The sequence below is a fragment of the Pan paniscus genome, chromosome 7 (assembly GCF_029289425.2).
Source record: "Pan paniscus chromosome 7, NHGRI_mPanPan1-v2.0_pri, whole genome shotgun sequence".
In the NCBI taxonomy this organism is placed as follows: domain Eukaryota; kingdom Metazoa; phylum Chordata; class Mammalia; order Primates; family Hominidae; genus Pan; species Pan paniscus.
The window spans coordinates 95,786,280-95,808,811 of record NC_073256.2 but is presented as its reverse complement, the minus strand read 5'-3'; the positions used below and the strand labels follow the sequence as shown (position 1 = coordinate 95,808,811).

The 22,532-nt window shown below is 38.1% G+C and overlaps 1 protein-coding gene across 3 annotated transcripts in view; it reads left to right on the top strand.

Annotated features, from left to right (window-relative positions):
* The window catches only part of TPD52 (tumor protein D52), a 257,001-nt gene that overhangs the window by 102,268 nt on the left and 132,201 nt on the right, over positions 1–22,532 (top strand). For 2 of the 3 annotated variants that reach the window (XM_003831276.5, XM_057303033.2), the window contains exons 2-4: positions 4,134–4,249; positions 15,244–15,392; positions 17,015–17,116. In XM_003831276.5, the coding sequence (XP_003831324.1) occupies positions 4,134–4,249; positions 15,244–15,392; positions 17,015–17,116 (367 nt within the window). Of the gene's footprint in view, positions 1–4,133; positions 4,250–15,243; positions 15,393–17,014; positions 17,117–18,176; positions 18,204–22,532 lie in introns of all 3 variants that reach the window. The other variant, XM_003831277.8, reaches the window with a different exon arrangement.

Genomic DNA, 22,532 nt, shown 5'->3' with positions numbered 1-22,532 from the left:
GATGCATCGCCCTGCCAGTAGACTCCAGACCCTTCCCAGGGGAGGCCACCCAATACCCAGCTTGCTGGAAGGACTTTTCCAAAGACAAGTCTAGACTTGTCACTCCCCCACCTAAAGCTCTTCAGGGATCCTATGGATGGAACTGAAGACAGGCTGACAATCTGTTTGCACAGCTAGATGAAGAGAACTAAGGCAATGGCTAAAATGTTAATAACCTGATGGAAGAAATTATCACTGATTTTCAATCACTTGTGTTTGATAATGTTATCTGTGACTTTCAAACCAGGGATCCCCACAGGTTCCTAGACCCTCAGGAAAGTAAAACGTTTCTATGGAGAAAGACTAGGCCCTGTTTCCTTGTCCTGCCATGATCATTGATATTTCTCTAAGATGTTCGTGATGGAGCTGAGTCGAGAGACAGAAAGACCCAAGTATTAATCCTGCCTCTGTAACTCTGGGCAAATTATATAGCCTTAGAGGACAGCAGTTTCCTGGTGGAAAAAAAATACTCCTCTCGGATGGTGGTTATGGGGTGTTTTTATTTTTATAAGATAACATGTAGACTTACCCTCGCAGTGGCTGGTGTAGTAGATGTCAGTAGATATTAATTGTATTTTCCCCACCATCTTTGTCTTTTAAAAACAGCTTTCCATCAGATTCTGAGAGAAAAAAAACAACATTAAAATTAATGAACAAATAAGTTTTGGATTATGGTTTTCAATAATCTATACTTTTAAATGTTCTTATTTTCCACCTTTCATGTTGTGAATGAGAAATTAATCTTTTCTCCCAAAAGCCAGACTCTATTTTCATATTAAATACTATGCCATTACTGAACATACAAGAAACAGGATCATATCTAGACGAATATATAAGGCAAAATTTGGATTCCCAGGTTTGAGGAAACTTTAGTTGGAATTAATGAAGACTGCTTTTGATCTAGTCTACCAGATTCTTTCACTTTTTAGGGTCTTATTATTGCTTCTAGATACCTTTCAGGTCTGACCATCAGCCTCCTATTTTTGTCTGTTTTCAGATCAGTGATTTGAAGCATTTGTTTTTACATCAGACCGTCTAGGTTTAAAATCTGACCTCCACCAAAGATTTAGGTGTGTTAACCTGGGCAAGTTGCTTAATGTCTGTAAGCTTGAGGTTCCTGATCTGTAAGTGGTGACAGGGATCCCCACCTCACAGAAGTGTTGCACGTAAGTATTTAAAACACTTAATTTGGACTTGTCTGTAAATGGAATGCACTCTGTCATGGTGGCTGTGGTTAATAATTTTCTCAAGGCATGACTGTGATGTTTTGCTGGTGATTTTGGTATCTACCATTCTGTTCTTCCTTGGTGTTCTTTAATTTCTAATTTTTTTTCCAGACTGCACCTTTTAATTTTAATGATAATGATTTGCTGCCACCTACGGGCTAATGTGGAAAGAGCAGAACATGTCATTACTAACTTTCTTAGATGCTGAATATAAAATCTCAAGGTCATCCTGGCAGACTTGAAGCCAACTGGACAACCCATCATCCTCTTTTCTGAGAGATTTATTTTCCTTGATAGCCTAGCCGCATACTTGAATAGAACCAGAATCCCCTTGGATTCTTTTTGGAATTGGGCAGTATACATAAAGCATTGTTAGCAGTCAGATACTGTATTTTTCCCCTTGTTTGAGTAGATTTGCAAAAGAGTGTGTATCAAAAAAGCATGAAAGAGTCTTTGCTATTTAAGTAATGGTTTGGTACCTGAGTTTTGCTTGTTTTGTTTTGGAGATCTGTTCTAGTTGGAGAACTTGGGAGTTCTGTACAAAACATTAAAAATAAAATAATGTTTAACAGGTAGCTCTGTTATGGTTCTTACTGTGTTGCCTTACATGATTGTTACTTGAATGCTTGACTCTCAGTTTCAATCTCATACAACTTTCTTCACATAATCTGACATAGAGGGTAGATTTACAAGCACACACAGATGCTGGGAAATGGTTTCTGACAGTACATAGTACAGCACCTTGTTCACGGTGTGATTTGGCAGGAGTTGGAGTAAGAGCTGCCAATGCCAGCTAGCAGGAGACGGGTCCAGTAAGGGCTACGTGCCAACCTCAGGGGTCACACTTTGCTTTGAAAACAGTAAGGAATCACCAAAGGATTTTAAGCTGAAGAGTGATACAGTCAGATTTCTATTATAGAAATATTATTTGGGCAGTCTGTTCACAGATATTTTAGAGGAAGACCTGCGGAAGCAATTATGCATTGAGCTTTTCTACCTGCTGATTGTACCTATTAAATATTTTATATGCAGTCAAGAGCTTAATCATATTTTTTGCCAGTCTGATTTGTGGTTTTTGAGTTTTTTGTGTTACTTTTATGCCTTTAACAGTTCTGTACTTTCCAGGTAGGCACTATTTTGGTGCTGACATGCTGATGATTATAATTATTAACTGCTATTAATCAGTGAGTGTACAGTAGAGCCTGTACCAAGTGCCTTTGTAACTTGTACACCATGTACATAAGCATCATCTCATTGATTCATGTAATTCTCTAATGTTTGCTGTGACGCTGGCTGCTTGTTCCACAGTGTGATTATTCTCCTTCCTTTTTCTTCCGTGTCTGCTCCCTGGCGCCTTGCACTGGGCAGGATGCCACATTGCTGCTGTGGCTGAACTGGCAGTTCTCAGAAATGGTCCTGGGGGGTAGCAGGGAACAACTGCAGTGGCTGTGATGCTCACTGGCAGGAAGAGCAGGCAGAGGAGTAAACCTTCCCCTGGTTTCTTTGCAAAAAAAAAAAAAAAATCTGTTGCCAGAGGAGACTTTGTAATCCCAAACCTGTAAACTGAACTGAAGGCTAGGGTAAGGCAGCTGAAGCCAGGAAGGGGGTGACAAAAAGCTTAGTCGTCAAATAATATGCAAATACAATATTTTTAAAAATTAATGTAAAAGAAAATCATGAATAAAATATCGCAATTTTAAATAAAGATGAGATTACCAATAGTGCTGTTCATGAAGAGCCATTTTGGAGTTTGAGACAAAATATCAGCAATACTGATCCTTCAATTTAAAATTTTGGCAATTTTGTTCATCATGGGTTCTTTGAATTTGATTTTTAAAAAATACTGCATTAAGATATTTATATTGAGTGTTTTAGTGGCCTCTTCAATTTTGCACCCAAGGTTGGGGTGCCTTTCTGGCCTCATCTTAGCCTGTGGGTGAGGGTTGGGCAGGAAAAGAGGGGAGATCTGAGGGGCAGCTGCCTCCTGGTCACTCTCCAGTCGTTCTTCCTGACAGGCTCCGTTCCAAGGGGATTGGGTGCAGTGTGGTTGGTCTTCAGTAGTGTTGAATGTCTCTATGTGGCTGTTGGTCATGTCTCTGAACATATACCTTAGTATTCTTTTATAAGGGTATCTGGATGATATATATATATAGATATATATAGATATATAGATATAGATATAGATAGATATAGGTAGTTATATATAATCATCTATATAATCATATATATATATGATGGCTTGAAGCCAGGAGTTCAAGACCAGCTTGGGCAACATAGCGACACCCTGTCTCTACCTCCTAAAACAAACAAACAAACAACAAAAAAAGAACTTACAAGAAGATGTTTTCTGCCTCCACTAATGGAAAGAAACAGAATAAAATTTACTTAGGACATTTAGTTCATTCAGTGGTTACTCCTTTACTGAGTTTATGAAATGTTGGCTTTGATTACCACAGCAAGCTGAAGAGATATGCAAACTCCAGCCCTGGGTTACTGGGAAGGAGCTAAAATCTTTCATCTAATTTATACTGATTTACTTTTGCAGCAATTTAAAGTCTCAGCAAGATCTCATTTTGGGCCCTTCACTCTTCTGCCATAACTATATTGTGACTGAGACTATGAACAGAAGCTAAGAGAATGCTATATTTTCTAAATTCATATTTTGGCAGAGTCTACTTGGTAGTTTCCGGTGGTTAGCTCAGATTTTCTTTTGTCCTTTGCTGAGAAAGCCAGGTCATTTGAATGTCCAGAGATGAGATGTGTGGATCTACTCTAATTGGCTTTATTCTGGCTAGGACAGTAGAGGAGCTTAAATAGGGATTTTGCTTAGATTTTGCACTTTAAAAAATTGTTTAAATCCCCAACCAGGTCTGCTGAGAACAGACCCAGTCCCTGAGGAAGGAGAAGATGTTGCTGCCACGATCAGTGCCACAGAGACCCTCTCGGAAGAGGAGCAGGAAGAGCTAAGAAGAGAACTTGCAAAGGTAAAGAACCATTCCTTTTGCAACTTTATTTTTGCACTTAAAATGTACTGTCATTTGTGATTCTAAAGTACATGGTGATATGTTTATAGTTAGTTCCAGGGGAGAGAAAGCATATGTGTTTACTTCTCCAGCAGGTCTTGAGTAGGGGAGAGGAGATAGAAGAGGGTGACATCGGTTCGTTTTTATATGAGAAAAAAGTATATATGGGTAAAATAGATGTGAAAAGTAGAGTGTGAAGCAGGAAATGAATGAGAGGAGTAGTAGTGAATGTCTTCTAAGGGACTTCACTGACATCTGATACACTTGCTCTTCAGTGCATCAATGACTTTTTTCTACCCTTGGCTGTGTTGCAGAGATGGCCACTTTCCAACTTCCTTCCGCCTTTCCTTCCTTCCAGTTCCCTCCTTCCCTCCCCTCCCTTCCCTTCCCTGCCTTCCCTCCCCTCTCTCCCTTCCTTCCCCTCTTTCTTCCTTCCCCTCCCTCCCTTCCCTCCTTCTTCCCCTTCTCGCTTCTCTTTTTTCTCTTTCTGCCCCCCCTCCCTCCGCCATTCCCCCCATTCCTCCTCTCCTTTCCCTCCCTTCTTACTTTTTTTCTTTCCTAACTTCTTCCATGAAATTCATTTAACATAAAAATTAACCATTTTATTATATTTTATTTTTTGATATGGAGTCTCGCTCTGTTGCCCAGGCTGGAGTGCAGTGGCACAATCTTGGCTCATTGCAACCTCTGGCTCCTGGGTTCAAGCGATTCTCCTGCCTCAGCCTCCTGAGTAGCTTGGATTACAGGCGTCTGCCACTGTGCTCAGCTAATTTTTGTATTTTTAGTAGAGATGGATTTCACCATGTTGGCCAGGCTGGTTTCGAACTCCTGACCTTAAGTGATCCACCTGCCTTGGTCTCCCAAAGTGCTAGGATTACAGGCAAAAAAAATAACGAGTATAATTCAGTAACATGTAACATTCACAGTGTTGTGCATCTGCCACCCCTTTCAGGTTCCACACATTTTCTTCACCTGTATTCATTAAGCATTCAATCCTGACTACTCCCCTCCTTCAGCCCCTGGCAATACCTAATTTGCTTTGTGACTCTATAGATTTAACTATCTTCTGGTTATTTCATATAAATGGAATCATACAATATGTAACCTTATGTATTTGGGTTCTTTCCCTTCATGTTTTTGAGGTTGATTCATGGTGTAGCACATATCTGTGCTTCATTATGTTTAATGACTGAATAATATTCCATTACATGTATCTATTGTATTTTGTTTATCCATTTATCCATTCATAGACATTTGGGTGATTTTTCACCTTTTGACTGTGGTGGGTAGTGAGTTAGGAACATTTTATGAACAAATACTTGCTTGAGTACCTAGTTTCAGTTCTTTTTCATATATGCCTAGATATGGAATTGCTTCATCATGTGGTAGTTCCATGTTTAATGTTTTAAAATTTTTTTAACTTTTTTTTTTTAAGATACAAGGTCTCGCTCTATTTTGTGGGTTGGTGATTGTGCAGTGGCATGATTATAGCTCGCTATAATGTTGAACTCCTGGGCCAAGCAATCCTCCTGCCTCAGCCTCCTGAGTAGCTGGGACTCCAGGTACATGCCATTATGCCTGGCAAATTTTTTAATTTTTATTTTTCATAGAGATGAGATTTTGCTATGTTGCCCAAGCTGGTTTCAAACTCCTGGCCTCACATGATCCTCCCACCTCAGCCTCCGAAAGTGCTGGGATTACAGGTGTGAGCCACTGTTCCTGGCCTATGTTTCAAGTTTTTTTGGGAAGCACCAAACTGTTTTCACAGTATTAACACCATTTAATATTCCCATCAGCAATTTCCCCACATCCCTGGCAACATTTGTTATTTTCTGTGTTGTTGATTATAGTAGTCCTAGTGGGTGTGAAGTGATATCTCATTATGGTTTTGGTTTGTGCTTTTGGTGTGACATCTAAGAATCCATTTCTAAATCCCAGATGATAAAGATTTACCCCTATGTTTTTGTCTAAGACTTTTATAGTGTTGGCTCTTAAGATTTAAGCTCTTGATCCATTTTGAGTTAATTAGCGTATATGGTTTTGGTAGGGATCTAACTTCATTCTTTTGCATGTGGCTAGTTTTCCCCAGTGAATGCTCGTGGCATCCTTGTTAAAAAAAAAAAAATCAGTTAACCATAGATGTATAGGTTTATTTCTGGACTCTGAATTCAGTTACATTCATCTATATGTCTTTTCTTTTGACAGTATCACACTATTTTGATTACTATAGCTTTGTAGTAAGTTTGAAATCCAGAAATATGCGTTCTTTACCTTTTTCTTCTTTTTAAAAATTGTTATTCAAGGTTCCTTGCAATTCCATATGAATTTCAGAATCTGCTTTTCCACCCACACAAAAATGCTATTGGCATTTTGATAGGGCTCGCATTCAATTTATAGATTGACTTGGTGAGTATTGCCATCTTAACAATATTAAGTCTTCCAGTCCATGAACATGAAATGTCTTTCCATTTATTTAGTTCTTAATTTACTTTAGCAATGTACAAAACATTTTTCTATGTACGAGTCTTATACTTCCTTAGTTATATTTATTCCTAAGTGTTTTATTCTTGTTGATGTGATTGTAAATGGATTTTTTTTTAAATTTTCTTTTCAGGTTGTTTATTGCTGTTATATAGAAACATAACTGAATATTATATCTTGACCTTATATTTTGCAGCTTTGTTGAATTTATGAGCTCAAATATATTTAAAAAAATTTTTTTGAGACAGGTATCACTCTGTCACCCATGCTAGAGTGCAGTGATGTGATCATGGCTCGGGGCAGCCTTGACCTCCCAGCTCAAGTGATCCTCCTGCCTCAGCCTCCTGAGTAGGACTACAGGCACTTGCCACCATCCGCCTGGTTAACTTTTTTATTTTTCAGTAGAGGTGGGGTCTTGCTATGTTTCTGAACTCAAGTGATCCTCCTGCCAAGGCCTCTCAAAGTGCTGGGATTACAGGCATAAGCCACCACACCCACTCTTGAATAGATTTTTTTTGTGGATTCTTATTTTTTTGGGGGGGGGTGGAGTTTCACTCTTGTTGCCCAGGCTGGAATGCAATGGCATGATCTTGGCTCACTGCAACCTCCACCTCCCAGGTTCAAGCGATTGTCCTGCCTCAGCCTCCCGAGTAGCTGGGATTACAGGAATGTGCCACTACGCCCGGCTAATTTTGTATTTTTAGTAGAGATGGGGTTTCTCCATATTGGTCAGGCTGGTTGCGAACTCCCAACCTCAGGTGATCTGCCTGCCTCGGCCTCCCAAACTGCTGGGATTACAGACATGAGCCACCGCACCTGGCCTTTTTTGTGGATTCTTTAGGATTTTCTATATATGAAATCATGTCATCTGTGATTAAACATTGTTTTACTTTTCCTTTCCAATTTGAATGCCTTTAATTTATTTTTCTTGTCTAACTGCTTTGGCTAAACTCTTCAGTACAATATTGTGTAAAAATGGTAAAAATGGGTATCCCTGTCTTTTTTTCTGATCTTATGGGGAAAGCTTTCAGTCTTTGACCATAAGTATGATATTAGCTGTCATTTTTTTCACAAATGCACTTGCGTTGAGGAAGTTCTCTTTTATTCCTAGTTTTAGTGGGTTTTTTTTTTTCATGAAAGAGTATTGGATTCTTATGAAATGCTTTTTTTTTTCACCTATTGAAATGATTGTGTTTTTCCCCTTTATTATATTAATGTGGTATATAACACTGGTTGATTTTCATGTGTTGAATCATCCTTGCATTCCTAGGATATATTCCACTTGGTCATGTTTTATAATCCTTTTAATATGCTGCTGGATATTCATAGGAGATATGGGCTGCTGTTTTCTTGTGATATCATTCTCTGGCTTTGGTAAATAGGGTAATGCTGGCTTCTTAGATGAGTTGGAAAGTGTTCTACCATCTTCTGGTTTTTTAGAAGAGTTTGAAAAGGTTTGTCCATTCTTTAAATGTTTGGTAGAATTAACCATTGAAGCTATCTACTTTTACACTTTTCTTTGGGAGATTTTTGATACTTGTTCAATCTCTTTACTTGTTCAGATTTCTGCTATTTTGTTGGGTCAGTTTAGTCATTTGTATATTTCTATGAATTTGTCCATTTACTCTAGACTATCTAGTATGTTGGTGTACAATTGCTCATAGTATTCTTTTATAATCCTTTCTGTTTCTGTAAGGTTAGTTAATGTCCCCACTTTCATTTGATTTTAGTTATTTATGCCTTCTCTCTTTTTTTTTTTTCGGTCAGTCTAGCTATAGGTTTGTCAATTTCACTCATCTTTTTCTTTTTCTTTTCTTTTTTTTTTTGAGATGGAGTCTTGCTCTGTCACCCAGGCGGCTGGAGTGCAGTGGCAGCAGTCTTGGCACACTGCAGCCTCTGCCTCCAGGGTTCAAGCAATTCTCGTACCTCAGCCTCCCTGGTAGCTGGGACTACAGGCGTGCATCACCACGCCTGACTAATTTTTGTATTTTTAGTAGAGACGAGGTTTCACCATGTTGGCCAGGCTGGTCTTGAACTTCTTTTTTTTTGTTTGTTTTGAGATGGAGCCTCACTCTGTTGCCCAGGCTGGAGTGCAGTGGTGTGATCTCGTCTCACTGCAACCTCTGCCTCCCAGGTTCAAGCGATTCTCCTGCCTCAGCCTCCCCAATAGCTGGGATTACAGGCACGTGCCACCACTCCCAGCTAATTTTTGTATTTTTGGTAGAGACGGGGTTTCAGTGTGTTGGCATGACTGGTCTCCAACTCCTCACCTCAGGTGATCTGCCCACCTTGGCCTCCCAAAGTGCTGGGATTACAGGCATGAGCCACTGCGCCTGGCCGTCTTTTTCTTTTTTTTAACCCTTAATGCACTGTTGATCTTTTTAAAGAATGAATTTTTGCTTTTATTCATTCTCTCTATTGTTTCCTCTTGTCCATTTTATCTTTACTCTAATATCTAATCTCTTCCTTATTCCCTTCCTTCTCTTAGCTTTGGGTGTAGTTTTCTATTTTTTAAATTTTTCTCTAATTCCTTAAGGTGTAGAGTTAGGTTATTGAGATTTTTTTTAATGTAGGCATTTATAACTATACATTTCTTACTGACAGTGCTTCAACTGCATCCCAAAAGTTTTAATACACTGTTTTTGTTTTCCTTCATTTCAAGGTGTTTTCTAATTTCCTTTGTGACTTCTTTTTTGGCCCATTGGTTGTTTAAAAGTGTGTGGTTTGATTATTACATAGTTGTGAATTTTCTGGTTTTCCTCTTGTTTTTGATTTCCAGTTTCATGGTGGTGGTTGGAAAAGGTGCTTTGTATGACTTTAAGTTTATTGAGACTTGTTTTGTTGCCTAACGTATACTCTGTCCTGGAGAATGTTTCATGTGCATTTGAGAACAGTGTATTTCTACTAATTTGGGGTGAGCTGTTCTGTACATATATATGTTAGGTCCAGTTGATGTATGGTATTGTTCAAGTCATCTCTATGATCTTCTGTCTGTTTGTACTACTCATTTTTTCGCCCAAAGTTTTATAAACAAGGTGGGGATAGAATGGGTAAGGCAGATGGGTGATAAACCATTTGTGTGGTTGTTTTTTTGTTTTGTTTTGTTTTGTTTTTTGAGACAGAGTTTCACTCTGTTGTTGCCCAGGCTGGAGTGTGGTGGCATAATCTTGACTCACTGCAACCTCTGCCTCCCAGGTTCAAGCGATTCTCCTGCCTCAGCCTCCTGAGTAGCTGGGACTACATGCCCAGCTAATTTCTGTATTTTTAGCAGAGATGGGGTTTTGTCATGTAGGCCAGGCTGGTCTTGAACTCCTGAACTCAGGTGATCCACCTGCCTTGGCCTCCCAAAGTCCTGGGATTACAGGCGTGGGCCACCATGCCCAGCCATATATTTTTATATTTGTAGAGGGCATTAGAATACAGATAACCTTTTCCCACTTAACTGATTTTCAAAAACATTTTTATGCCAATATACTCTTGTGCAACCTCATTTTAAATTGCTGCGTAGTCCATTTTGAATTTCCGCAAGCTCATTTTTAATTTATATTATTTATAAACATTTGGATTGTTTCCATTTTTTGCTATTATGAATAATAGTTTGATGAAAATACCTTCATGTAAGTTTTTATGCACTTCTTTAATTAGCGCTTTAGGATAAAGTCCTGGAAGTAGCATTATGCCTGGGTCTAATGGTTTTTAAGAGTATATAGCAACATGGCCAAAATGCTATCCAGCATATTTCTTACAGTGTTTTGAAAGACCATTTTTTTTCAAATCCTTGACAGTTCTCAGTATTGTTTTATTATCAACAAAATAAAAATAATAGTAATAGCACCTAATGTCTATAGACTACATGCTGTGTGGGAGGTGTTAAACTGAGCTCTTTACGTGCATTATTTCATTAATTATTACAACAGTCTTATGGGGCAGGTGCTATTATGATTGATGGAAGAGGAAACATAGTCTTTATTTAACAAATGAAGTTACCAGCTATATGATTTGTAAATATTTTCTCCCATTCTGTGGATTTTCCTTTTCATTTTCTTTATAGTCCCTTTTAAAACATTTTTAAACTTAAATTTTTTATTTAAAAAATTTTAGATTCAGGGGGTACATGTGCGGGTTTGTTACATGGTAATGCCTCATGATGTTGAGGTTTGGGCTTCTAATGATCCTGTTGCCCAAGTAGTGAACATGGTTTTTCAGCTCTTTCCCCCAACTCTCCCTCTCCACTTCTGGAATCCCCAGTGTTTAGTGTTCCCATCTTTGTGTCTGTGTATACCCAGTGTTTAGCTCCCACTTATAAGTCAGAACATGTGGTATTTGGTTTTCCATTTTTGTGTTAATTTGATTAGGAAGATGGCCTCCAACTGTATCCATGTTGCAGCAAAGGACATGATTTTGTACTTTTTAGGGGCTGCATAGTATTCCATGATGTATATGTACCACATTGGACAGTGGGCACCTGGGTTGGTTTCTTGTCTTTGCTATTGTGAATAGTGATGCAATAAACATATGAGTGCAGGTGTTTTTTTGGTAGAACAATTTCTATACCCAGTAATGGGATTGCTGCCATTGAATGGTAGCTCTGTATTAAGTTCTTTGAGAAGTATCCAAATTGTGTTCCACAGTGGCTGAACTTCAGGACTGTTATGAATAATGCCGCTGTAAGCAATTGTGTACAGCTTTTTGTATGGATGTATGTTTTCTTTTTATTGTTGCTTGTTTGTTTTTGGAGAAGAGTCTTGCTCTGTTGCCCAGGCTGGAGTGTAGTAGCATGATCTCAGCTCACTGCAACCTCTGCCTCCTAGGTTGAAGTGATTCTCCTGCCTCAGCCTCCTGAGTAGCTGGGATTATAGGCACGCCACCACCATGCCTGGCTAATTTTTGTGTTTTAGTAGTATGGGTTTTCACCATGTTAGCCAGGCTGGTCTCAAACCCCTGACCTCAAGTGATCTGTCCACCTTGGCCTCCCAAAATGCTGGGATTACAGCCATGAGCCATTGCACCCAGCCTGGATGTGTTTTCAATTCTCTTTGTTATATATACCTAGGAGTGGAGTTGCTGGGTCATATGGTAGCTCTATGTTTAACTTTTTGAGGAGCTGTCAAACTGCTTTGCTGCCCAACTTCATTTTACATTCTCACCAGCTGTGTCTGAGGGTTCCAATTTCTCCACATCCTTGCCAACACTTATTAATCTCTGTTTTTTTTAATTATAACCATCCTAATGGGTATGAAGTGGTATCTCCTTGTGGTTTTGATTTGCATTTCTCAAATTACTAATGAATGGTGTTAAGCATCTTTTCATGTGCTTATTGGTCATTTGTATATCTTGGGAGAAATGTCTATTTAAGTCCTTTGCCCATTTTCTAATTGGATTGTCTTTTTATTGAGTTGTAAGTTTCTTTATATGTTCTAGATACTAGACTCTTATTAGGTATGTAATTTGCCAATATTTTCCCCATTCTGTTGGTTGTCTTTTACTTTCATGACAGTGTCGTTTGAAGCACAACCTCTCGGCATCCTCCCTTTCCCAACCTCTAACACCCACAACTTTACTCTCTACTTAGATGGGTTCAGAGTTTTTTCTTGGCTTCCACATGTGAGTAAGAACATGCAGTATTTATCTTTCTGTGCCTGATTTATTCTGCTTAACGTATTGTTCTCTAGGCTCATCCGTGTTGCTGCAAATTACAGGATTTCATTCTTTTTTATGGCAGAATTGTATTCCATTGTGTATACTACATTTTCTTTATCCATTCACCTGTTGATGGACACTTGGGTATTGTAAATAGTGCTGCAATAAACATGGGGGTGTAGGTATCCCTTTGATACACTGATTTCCTTTCCTTTGGATAAGTAACCCAGTAGTGGGATTGCTGAATTATGTGGTATTTCTATTTTAAGTTTTTCTGAGAAACCTCCATACTGTTTTTCATAGTGGCTGTACTAATTTATATTCCCAGCAACAGTGTATAAGAGTTTCATTTTCTCTGGATCCTTGCCAGCATCTGTTATTTTTTGGTTTTTTGATAACAGGCATAATAACAGGTGTGAGGTGATACCTCATTTTGATTTTGATTTGCATTTCCCTGATGATTAGTGATGTTGAGCATTTTTAATATATTTGTTGGCCATTTATATGTCTCTTCTGAGAAATGTCTATTTAGATCCTTTGCCCACTTTTTAAATGGGATTGCTTGTTTGTTTTGCTGTTGAATTGAGTTCCTTGTATATTTTGGATATTAGTCCCTTGTCAGATGAATAGTTTGCAAATGTTCTCTCCCATTCTACAGGTTATCTCTTCACTCTGTTGATGATTTCCTTGAATTTAGTCCCATTTGTCTATTTTTGTTTTTGTTGCCTGTGTTTCTGAGGTCTTAGCCGTAAAATCTTTGTCTAGACCAATGCCCTGAAGTGTTTCTCCTATGTTTTCTTCTAGTAGTTTTATGGTTTTGGGTTCTTAGTCCATTTTGAGTTGATCTTTGTATATAGTGATAGACACATCAGAGATTCTTAATCATGCTCTTTATGCTTTTAAGGTCACTCTGTTTTACATGTATATATTGAATTAAGGAATCGGCAGCCATGATGTGCTGGGCTAGGTGTGTTAGCAGCACAAGCTAACCAACAAAGGTGGGGAATATACTGTGTTGTGCATTGTTCAGAAAGATTTAGAGTGGTTTGTCTTTGCAGCTTTCATTAGAGGAAGTGAGTACCTCAGAGAAGTGCTAAGGGGTGGGAAACTTACCATTTAAGTCTATTCTTAGAAGTGTCTGAGGCTTTGGAGCTTGAAGTAGAGACAGAGGAAGTGGGAAGCTTAAGAGAGTGTACATGAGAATTCAGCCAGTAAACTGAGACGTGCATTCAGAAAACCTAGATAGGAATTCTGGTTCCTACATTATTTGTTTGATGACTTTGGGCAAATCATTTAATTTACTTAATTTTGAACCTTATTCTTTCCTCTTTTTTTGTCCTTTTCTTCTCGTATTCCACTTCGTCAATGTACATCTTAAAATGTGACTTACAAAACTGGGTCCAGTACTTGTGACTCTGACAAGCACAGGGGATTATTTATTTGTTCTGAGGGACCTCTGTTCCAGTTAATCTTGTCTGAGAGTGGTGTTGTAGGTTCTTTTTCTTCTTCTTTTTTTTTTTCTTGGCAGCTGCATCACATTTGATTTATCCTTTTCTCCGTTGCACTAATTTTCTTTGTTTTGTGTTCTCTAAAGATTTAAACATCTGTGAAAACATTTGACTGAGCAATACTCTATGTTATTTTTAAAGGGCATGTTGTCTTTGAAATCATAGAAATACTGTGCAGGTCGGGGCTGAGAATATGGCTTTGCAACAAGCCAGGAGACACATTTCTCTGAGGGTCTTGAATGTTAATCGATATACTTTAGGGACCTAGATTTTCAATTTCCTGGGACCTAAAGTCTCTTCCACATGGTGTCTATTTCTCTCTGAAATAGGCAGTCCACCCTTTTCCCTGGTTCTGAAACAGAGAGTCCACCATTTTCCCTGTTTTCGTGGATTAGCCTTTTGTTCTACTCTGTCCGTTTTTTCCTTTTCTTCATAGCTTCTGCTTATAGTTTTAGATTCCTCAAGCATATTTAAGCTTTCCATACCTTTCATAATCTCACTGTAGCCTACCTATACCTCAAGGCTTCTTCAAGTTTTTTCAGCTTCTACTCGCAATGTCATCTCACTTCTCAAACTAGATTCCTGAGTGAGAGAGACGAATAGTTGAGCACCTCTTTTCACACTGGGCTCATCCACTGGCTCTTGATGGGTGGCTGTCCATGGGTCAGGCTCCACCTCTAACCACCTAGTCAAGTCTGGGCAGTCAGCATCAAGGGGTTCACATGAAACCCTTGAGAGCAGGGCTCTCCTGAGGAGGCGGTTTGATTTATTATGGCCATGACTTTGCCAGACACAGGGATTGAGTATATGTATCCAGTATATATACTCATATCAAATATGCAAGGAGATTGGATTTGGGTTTGGCTTGGTTGTGTGTGTTTTGGTAGGGGATGGAGATTATTTTGATTTAGTATACAAATACAAGTTTTGTAGGCATTCAAATAGAAATGTCTAGGCTGGGAAGGCAGACCCACAGGTCGGGAGAGTGGATGTTAGAGTGCTTTATTAAGTATTATCTGTGTAGAAATTTGAGTCCTAAACCTACATGAGATAGCTGAGTAAGGAAGTATAGGGAGAGAGGAGAAGGCCAAAAACAGCTTAAGATGGGATTGTAAAGAGCTCCCATGGAGGAGGAAAGAGAACTCTACAGGAGAGATCAGCAAGTAACCAGTTTACTCAACAACATTATACATTGTTTTTAGAGAGAAAGATAAATGATTCAAAAAAATGTTTAATGACTGGAATTTTGGATATAGTTCTGTGGTAATAATCTTAACTTACTGAATGACTTTTGCTATAATCTTACCCCAAACCCCTTCCTCATAGGTAGAAGAAGAAATCCAGACTCTGTCTCAAGTGTTAGCAGCAAAAGAGAAGCATCTAGCAGAGATCAAGCGGAAACTTGGAATCAATTCTCTACAGGAACTAAAACAGAACATTGCCAAAGGGTGGCAAGACGTGACAGCAACATCTGCGTATGTTTCCTTGATCATACACTTTCCTTGGGAATGTAAAGGACACTGTTGTGCCTTTTGTCTGGAGAGGGGAAGAAAAAGAGGATAAGGATGCTTCAGCAGCTTTTCTTTGGACGACACGGCACCCTTTTTTTTTTGATTTTCAAGTGTGCCTGCCTTTTTTTGTAACTTCGATTTTTCCAGACCACTTATTCTAAGGAATAGAAAGAAAGCTAGCCAGTTGGAGAAATAAAATTCAAATTCCATAAGTGTTATGTATTGACTTGCCACAAATATGTACATTTTGTCCTTTAGTCCTCAGAATAACCCAGTAAGAATGGGTGGCAAGATAACCCTGGATAAGGAAACAGGCTCAGACAAATTAAGTTTTCATGTCACAAACCTCTCAAAATGTGGAGTGGGAATTAAAACTCAGGTTATTTTTTTAACCTTGCTCTGTAGGTATCATAAGATTCTCAGGTCATAGTCTCAGATATATGCTCTTGGCAGAGGTCAATCCCTTAGGCTTTTTGTCTTTTTGACCACACATGCTATGATATACCATTATCATAATGCAGTTTTGTTTCCCGGCACAAGGAGGAGCAAGCTTCTAGCAGCAGAAACCGAACTGCTCTGTCTTCTGTATTGAGAGCCACCTGCAGAGCTGGTGAGCGCAGAAGTTGTTTTACAATTTAACTATCAGAAGTGAGGCCAACTGCATTTAACATGACAGTACTTGAGTCCCCAATCTTTTGGTCCATCTTCTACCCATCTAAGTTGGCAGTGGGAAAACATACAGGAAACTATTTTTTCAACAGTATTACCATGAACCATGTTTTTTATTGGTATTTGATCTTGACAGGGTAAGTAAAAATGCCTGAGCATTCTTTCCCATAATGTGGGAATTGTTTTGGTAGGTACGATATTATTTTGTTTTTTGTTGTTGTTGTTGTCGTCATTTTTTTGTTTTTGCTTTTCTCTTCTCTAATCTCCAGGTAGCTGGGAAGGAGGTGGTAAATTATAGCTTTGCGTGATAGCAGATACCACACTAGAATAATTTTAAGCATTGCATATTTTACATACTTTGTTGAAAGTCCATCAAGTCCGTATTTGGTAGCTCTCTAAAGACATGCAAAAATTTTTAAAAAGTATGCCCATAAAATGTATTTGGATAATAAAATACAAATGGGTCCTACTTACGCCAACTACTAATTGCTTCCGGCCCTTTTTTAGGAAATCAAGTTGACAAAGGCATCTGAGGAATTTGATTTCATTTTTGTTTTGTTTGGATTATGTGAGAAAAGAACAAGAGGTATGAGTTCTTTCAGGCCCTTGCTTATTTTCATCTTGGTTTGATGATTATTTTTAGCCCTTACCTTGACTTCTTTGGCCCTGCCTTTATAGGACTCTGTCTTTCTGGCTGGATTAGGGCACTGCAGAAGATTGTGCCTGAGCTTAGGGCTGAGCATACGAAGATGTGGTGATGCCGCTCTGCTGGTTATGAAGGATTTTAGAAGTCCTGAAAAATGTTTTCTCTTTTTGAGAGTTCTCCAGCAGGTGGTGACCACTGCACTTGAAACAATTGATATTAGAAAAGATGAGCTGACCCTTCTTTTGCTCTGTGTGTTTATAATTTAATATAGTTACAAGAAGACATCTGAAACCTTATCCCAGGCTGGACAGAAGGCCTCAGCTGCTTTTTCGTCTGTTGGCTCAGTCATCACCAAAAAGCTGGAAGATGTAAAGTATGTCCTCATTTTTCCTTGCTCATTAAGTAGCTGACGCAAATTAAAATGTTATTGTTGTTGCATCTGTTTCCTGACCTTGGCTCTAGTTGATGCTAGCTACTCCTGTTAGAGTGAGGGAGGGCACTCCTTCAAACCAGTACCTGGAAGGCTCATCTAAGGTCTTCTAGGCCTAGCATTCTAACATCAAATGATCATCTGATGATCATTTAAGGTTGTTGAAAAATTCTGGTTGTGAACTTCTGTGTCTTTTTAGTTCTTCATGATCATGCAGGGTAAGTATGTCTTTGGTTGCAAATTTGTGATTGTGGGCAGAGCCTGGTGTGTTGCTAAGGATGACTACAGGAGCACTGAAGTGCACGCTTCGATTCAGATTTGGCTTCACGTTCTATATGTGACATTTTATATCACGGTGTGATTACAACATGCTCATTTGTGCACTGTTTTATTCTAACTGGTAAGCTGTAACTATGTTCATGCTTAGGCCAAAATCTTGATTTTGAGTTGTTGCTTTTTTTTTTTTTTTTTTTTCATTTAGATTAGTCTGCAGAGTTTTCCTTGCCATTTTTATAAAACCACTTCACAGTGCTTTTGTGCCCCCCCTTCACTCATGTGGATTAGGATAGTGATGAAAATGACAAATGTGGTTTAAGTCAGCTGTGCTTCTGTTGGCATGCAAGATTTGTGTTTTAAAAAAAATGCTCAGATTGCATGGCTTTGTGTTTTGCATTTGTGGGGAAAGTGTATCTTACAACCAGAATTTCTTGGTTGAATAGATTTGGTCAATTTATGTGTTATACTTTACACCAAAAGAACAAATTCCTCGCTCATTATATTTAGACTGTCATTGTCTAAGCATACTGTAATAAATATAGCTTTCTTGAACTCTTTTGACAATTATGTATGTATCTATTAGGTGTTCATTTTCTCTATGCTGACTGAATTGTGTAGCAGTTTAGAGCCCAGGGAAAACATTATATGTTTAAAACTTAGGTTATTTAATTGTTTTAGATTTATCAGAACTTCTTTCTTTTTTAATGCTTACTCTGGCTTCTTACAGATTGCAAGCCTTTTCACATTCCTTTAGGTAAGGAGAGTTTGAACCATCACTGCAGTCCAGCAGTTGTATAAGAAAAGTGTGCTGAGATTAGATTACCATGCTACGTTGGATGATCGTGTTTGTCCAGTACATAATTTTCTTGCGTTTGGAGTATCTTTTTCTCCAGTGCATTCCTAATTTCAAGGGAGGGTTTCTTGTATACCATGGGTAGTTGATAAATTAAAAGAAGTATTTGACACTGTGGTTCAAGGGATATGGAAATGATTTTGACATTTCTTTTTTACTTTTTTCTTTGGTAAAAAGAAGCAGCTTTACCATGGCATGCAAAATTCCTCCCTTTTAATGTCTGACTTTGTTTGTTTTGATGCTTTTGTTTCTTTGGTACTTTTGTAAGGATGTTCGAACTCTTCACCTGGGTTTCATTACACAATTGTAACAGACTGCATATGTACTGCCTCCTGATGTTAGTCTTCCATCTTCTATTGGTTACTCTACCTTTTTTTTTTTATTGTGGTAAAATATACGTAAGGTAAAATCTGCCACTACTCTGCACTTTTTAATACTTGTTTTACTAGCTTATAGTTTTTATGATTTTATTCTTTCTTTACACTTGTTATATTCTTTATGTACACAAGGCAACTTCATGGTTTGAAAAAGGGAAAAGAATATTAAGCTTAAAAAAGCACATTAAAAAGATGTTAGCTCAAACCATGCCTTATAGAAAGAGACTTTGTGATGTTGAGGAAACCTTTCTCTTTCCCAGGCAGACTCTTTGATTATCTAATTAGTTGTTGGAGGAAACTAAGGTGGAGGAAAGTCTTTAGAGTATAAGCAGGAAGGATGATATAGTAGTCTTCATCTCTGTTCCTATGGATGCAGATTATTTTCTTAAGCAATCACTCATGGTAGTCTAGCTGCTTGCCTTTTTAAGTATGCAAACAGGTACTTATAGCTCCTATCTTGGTGACACTTACCCCTGGAAGTCAGAGTAAATTATAGGGATATATAAACTCTAAATGTTGAACTATTTAAAGCTAAAATTATGCTTAAAAAATCAAGTAACCAATGATAGGTGATTGTGTATCGTTGGTATTCAGTTAAAAAGTGCTATAAGTAACTGAATACAGAGCCAGTCACATCACCCATTCTGCTACCATTAGAGTGTCTACTGTGGACAGGTTCCATGGGCATAACCATAAAGAACGCATGGCTTTTATTAGAATGAAGCTTAAAATCTTAGAGTGGAGTAGGGGAAGAGTGGGGACTTGGGATAAGTTAAGAATGGAAGAGCCTTATCAGTACTGGTTATAAAATGTTCGATGTGATGCAAACATCAATGTAAGATATAAAAGTAAGGGCTATTGAGGACGATGTTTCTTCAGTACATATCACTAGACTTTTCTATACCTTTAAAGAATACCTTTCTATACCTTAAAGCCATACCTAGATATGGCTCAGTGTGTGCTGTCTTATTAATTCATCAGCAACAAATTATGTTTTGCAACTCTTTTCTAGCTCCTTTCACAGTCACTTTGTCCATTTTATTTAAAAAATATAATTAAGATTATGCTGTACCATTTTCAGTCTTGTTTTTAATAAATATTAAGTTTTTATGAATATTTAATTGCCCATCAGTATGTAGGGGTTAAAGTAAGGCTTTTGATTAAAATTTGGAAATGAAAGAAACGAGATTATCTTTTGAAAGTTAAACTTTGTAATTCTTGCAAATCACAGGTTAGGTAAAGGCATTTAAAAAAATAATTTCAAGGCCAAGAAGTCCTGATTGTGTTCTGATTTAATGTGTTGACACATATAAAGAAAACCTACATTTTTTAGATTATGTGAGTCACAGAGGCAAATATTGGCCACGTTCCCTCAAGAACTACCCAAGGAAAGGGAGCTTAGGCTGTAGATTTGAGTGTTACAATCCCAGCAATAAGTCCTTTTCTCCCACGGAGGTGGATAGAGTAGGCTCCTTTTGCTAAGTGCTATGAAATAGGTGGTTAGTCCTTAATCCCACTCACTATTTGTTCTAGGTCCATTTTACCTGGCAAACTTATGCCAGTGATTTTACTCCTTAATGTAATTATGGATATAGAAGGAGAAAATGCAGCAGTTTTGCCAACCTGAATGTGTTAGACTCAGCAACAGTTTTTATGTTACATAGTCAGTTGATAAATCAGCACTTGGGATTTAGATATTTGCCTTATGCCTTGGTTGAGGGGAGGGAGATGTATAAGGAAATAGAGAAGAGAGAGAGAGCTGCTCTTGATGTCCTGAGAATGAGGTGCGGTGGTAGCAAGGCCAAGGAGGACGTGGTCATGAGTGCTGTCCTGGGAGGCCCTCTGGGGCAGCCTGCTTTTCCCTCAGGTGATATGCTTATATTTCCCCTCTGTTTGCATATTTTCTATGCCTATGTGAAAGTATTGACTCATGCCTTTAGCATTTTGAGGGAAACTTTAAAAGAACCTTCTCATTGCAGTCAGTGCCAGGGTTAAACATAAAATTTTAGTCTTATTAAAAGCATACTATAATATTCAGTAGACACGTTTGTCTAATATTTTTGGTATATTTAAGAGGAAGTGCTAATTAATTTTGCCTTTATTTCCAAAGAAAAGTTCTCCTTTTTAAATGTGTGTTTCTTCATGTGCCCCTGTAGATATTTATTTGTTTTGGGCTCATTAAAGTCCTGCTAGACAATTCCCTTTTGCTGAAAACTTCCACCACTTAATGGGAAAAGAAATGATCTCTTTCCTCGTGTCAGAAAAAGAATATCTTTTGATTAGAATTTGAAACACTTTAACGAACTTTTCTGTTTCATGCCCATATTCCCAATTTTAGTTATCAAAATTGTTTATTCATTTATTCATTCATTCTTTCACTCAAAAGTATTTATTGAGTGCTAACTATGTGCCAGGCATTGCTGTAGACTATAGGGGTGGAGCTAAAAACCAAAATAATGCTGAAATTTGAAAGCTTCAATGTGAAATTTGAAAGCTTCAACGTGATATGCTTATATTTCCCCTCCTGTTTGCATATTTTCTATGCATATGTGAAAGTATAATATACAGTAGATGCTAATTCATGTTTCAATTAAAGCATGTGTTATAATAATAATTAACATTTATAAGCCCAGCGAGACAATAGTACCTCAGAAGCAGATGCTATTGTTTTTGATATTACAGATGAGGAAACTGAGCCATAGAGAGATTAAGTGACTTCCCCAAGGTTGCACAGCAGGTATAAGTGGCTGACGGTCAGGACTGGAACCGAGCACACCTAGTCCTGGAGCCTGCACTGTCCTCCTGGGCCTCCCCAGAGCAGTGGTGGTTTAAGACAGTGCCCCTCTGGGCACTGTCCAGCACTTTGAACAATAGCTGCTGTGATCACCAACATCAAAAGATTGTGTGAGGGCAAAGTGGAATAATAGTACATCAATAGCTGTGAAAAGCATACATGGTATATAGTAAGCAGTCCAACATGTTAGCCATTAACTTTCCCTTCTCCTCCTCCCGCTGCTGCTACTTCCTTCCTTATCCTCCCTCTACCCCCTCCTCTCGTATTATTATTAAGCATGAAAGCATCAGATAACTGTTAGAAACAAGGAATATTTTTTAAAAATCAATTCAGCTGTTTTAAAAAAATGACTTTTTCAAAGTAAGAGTAAATGCAGTGTGAGATTGAAAAGTACTTAGTGAGAATCAGATTATCCTGATTTTTTTTCAGTGTTTTGAGGAGCCCATGTTTGCATTCCTAGTTTGATTACAGATTAATGTATTTGGGGGTTACAAATAAGATGCAACATTTTTTTAAAAATGTGCCTTATAGATGGTAACCGATTCTTACAACCTATCTATTAGAGATGATTCTGGTCCCGCAGCAACATGACTTTTTACTTTTGAAGGTTTCCATATTACATTTAAGCTTGAATGAAACTGAAAATGATGAGCAAGTTGAAGCTTTGTGTAACTTGCCATAGAGAAGCCAGAAATGAAAGAACAGCCACCCTATAGTTAGATTACGACTAGTTACCAACAAAATTGAATTTCATCTAACTATGGATTATGGGGAGGATCCAGCAACCAGATAGAATTGAAGCTGATGTGTGCTCCTTTTCTTCCTACTAAAATAGCTACCATAAAAGCAGAGAGACCTTGACTTTGACTCTGTTAACTGATTTTATTCTGTTTAATGGGTATATTTATCTTCAAGTGTGATATAATGCATACAGAAAAGTGCTCAACACCAAATTCATTTCAGTGATTTTTTTCACAAAATAAACAGTCTAGTCACTTCCTTGCCTTTCCTCATATATTACCACTGAAACATATTTAGTAGGTACGTGCTAGGTAAAGT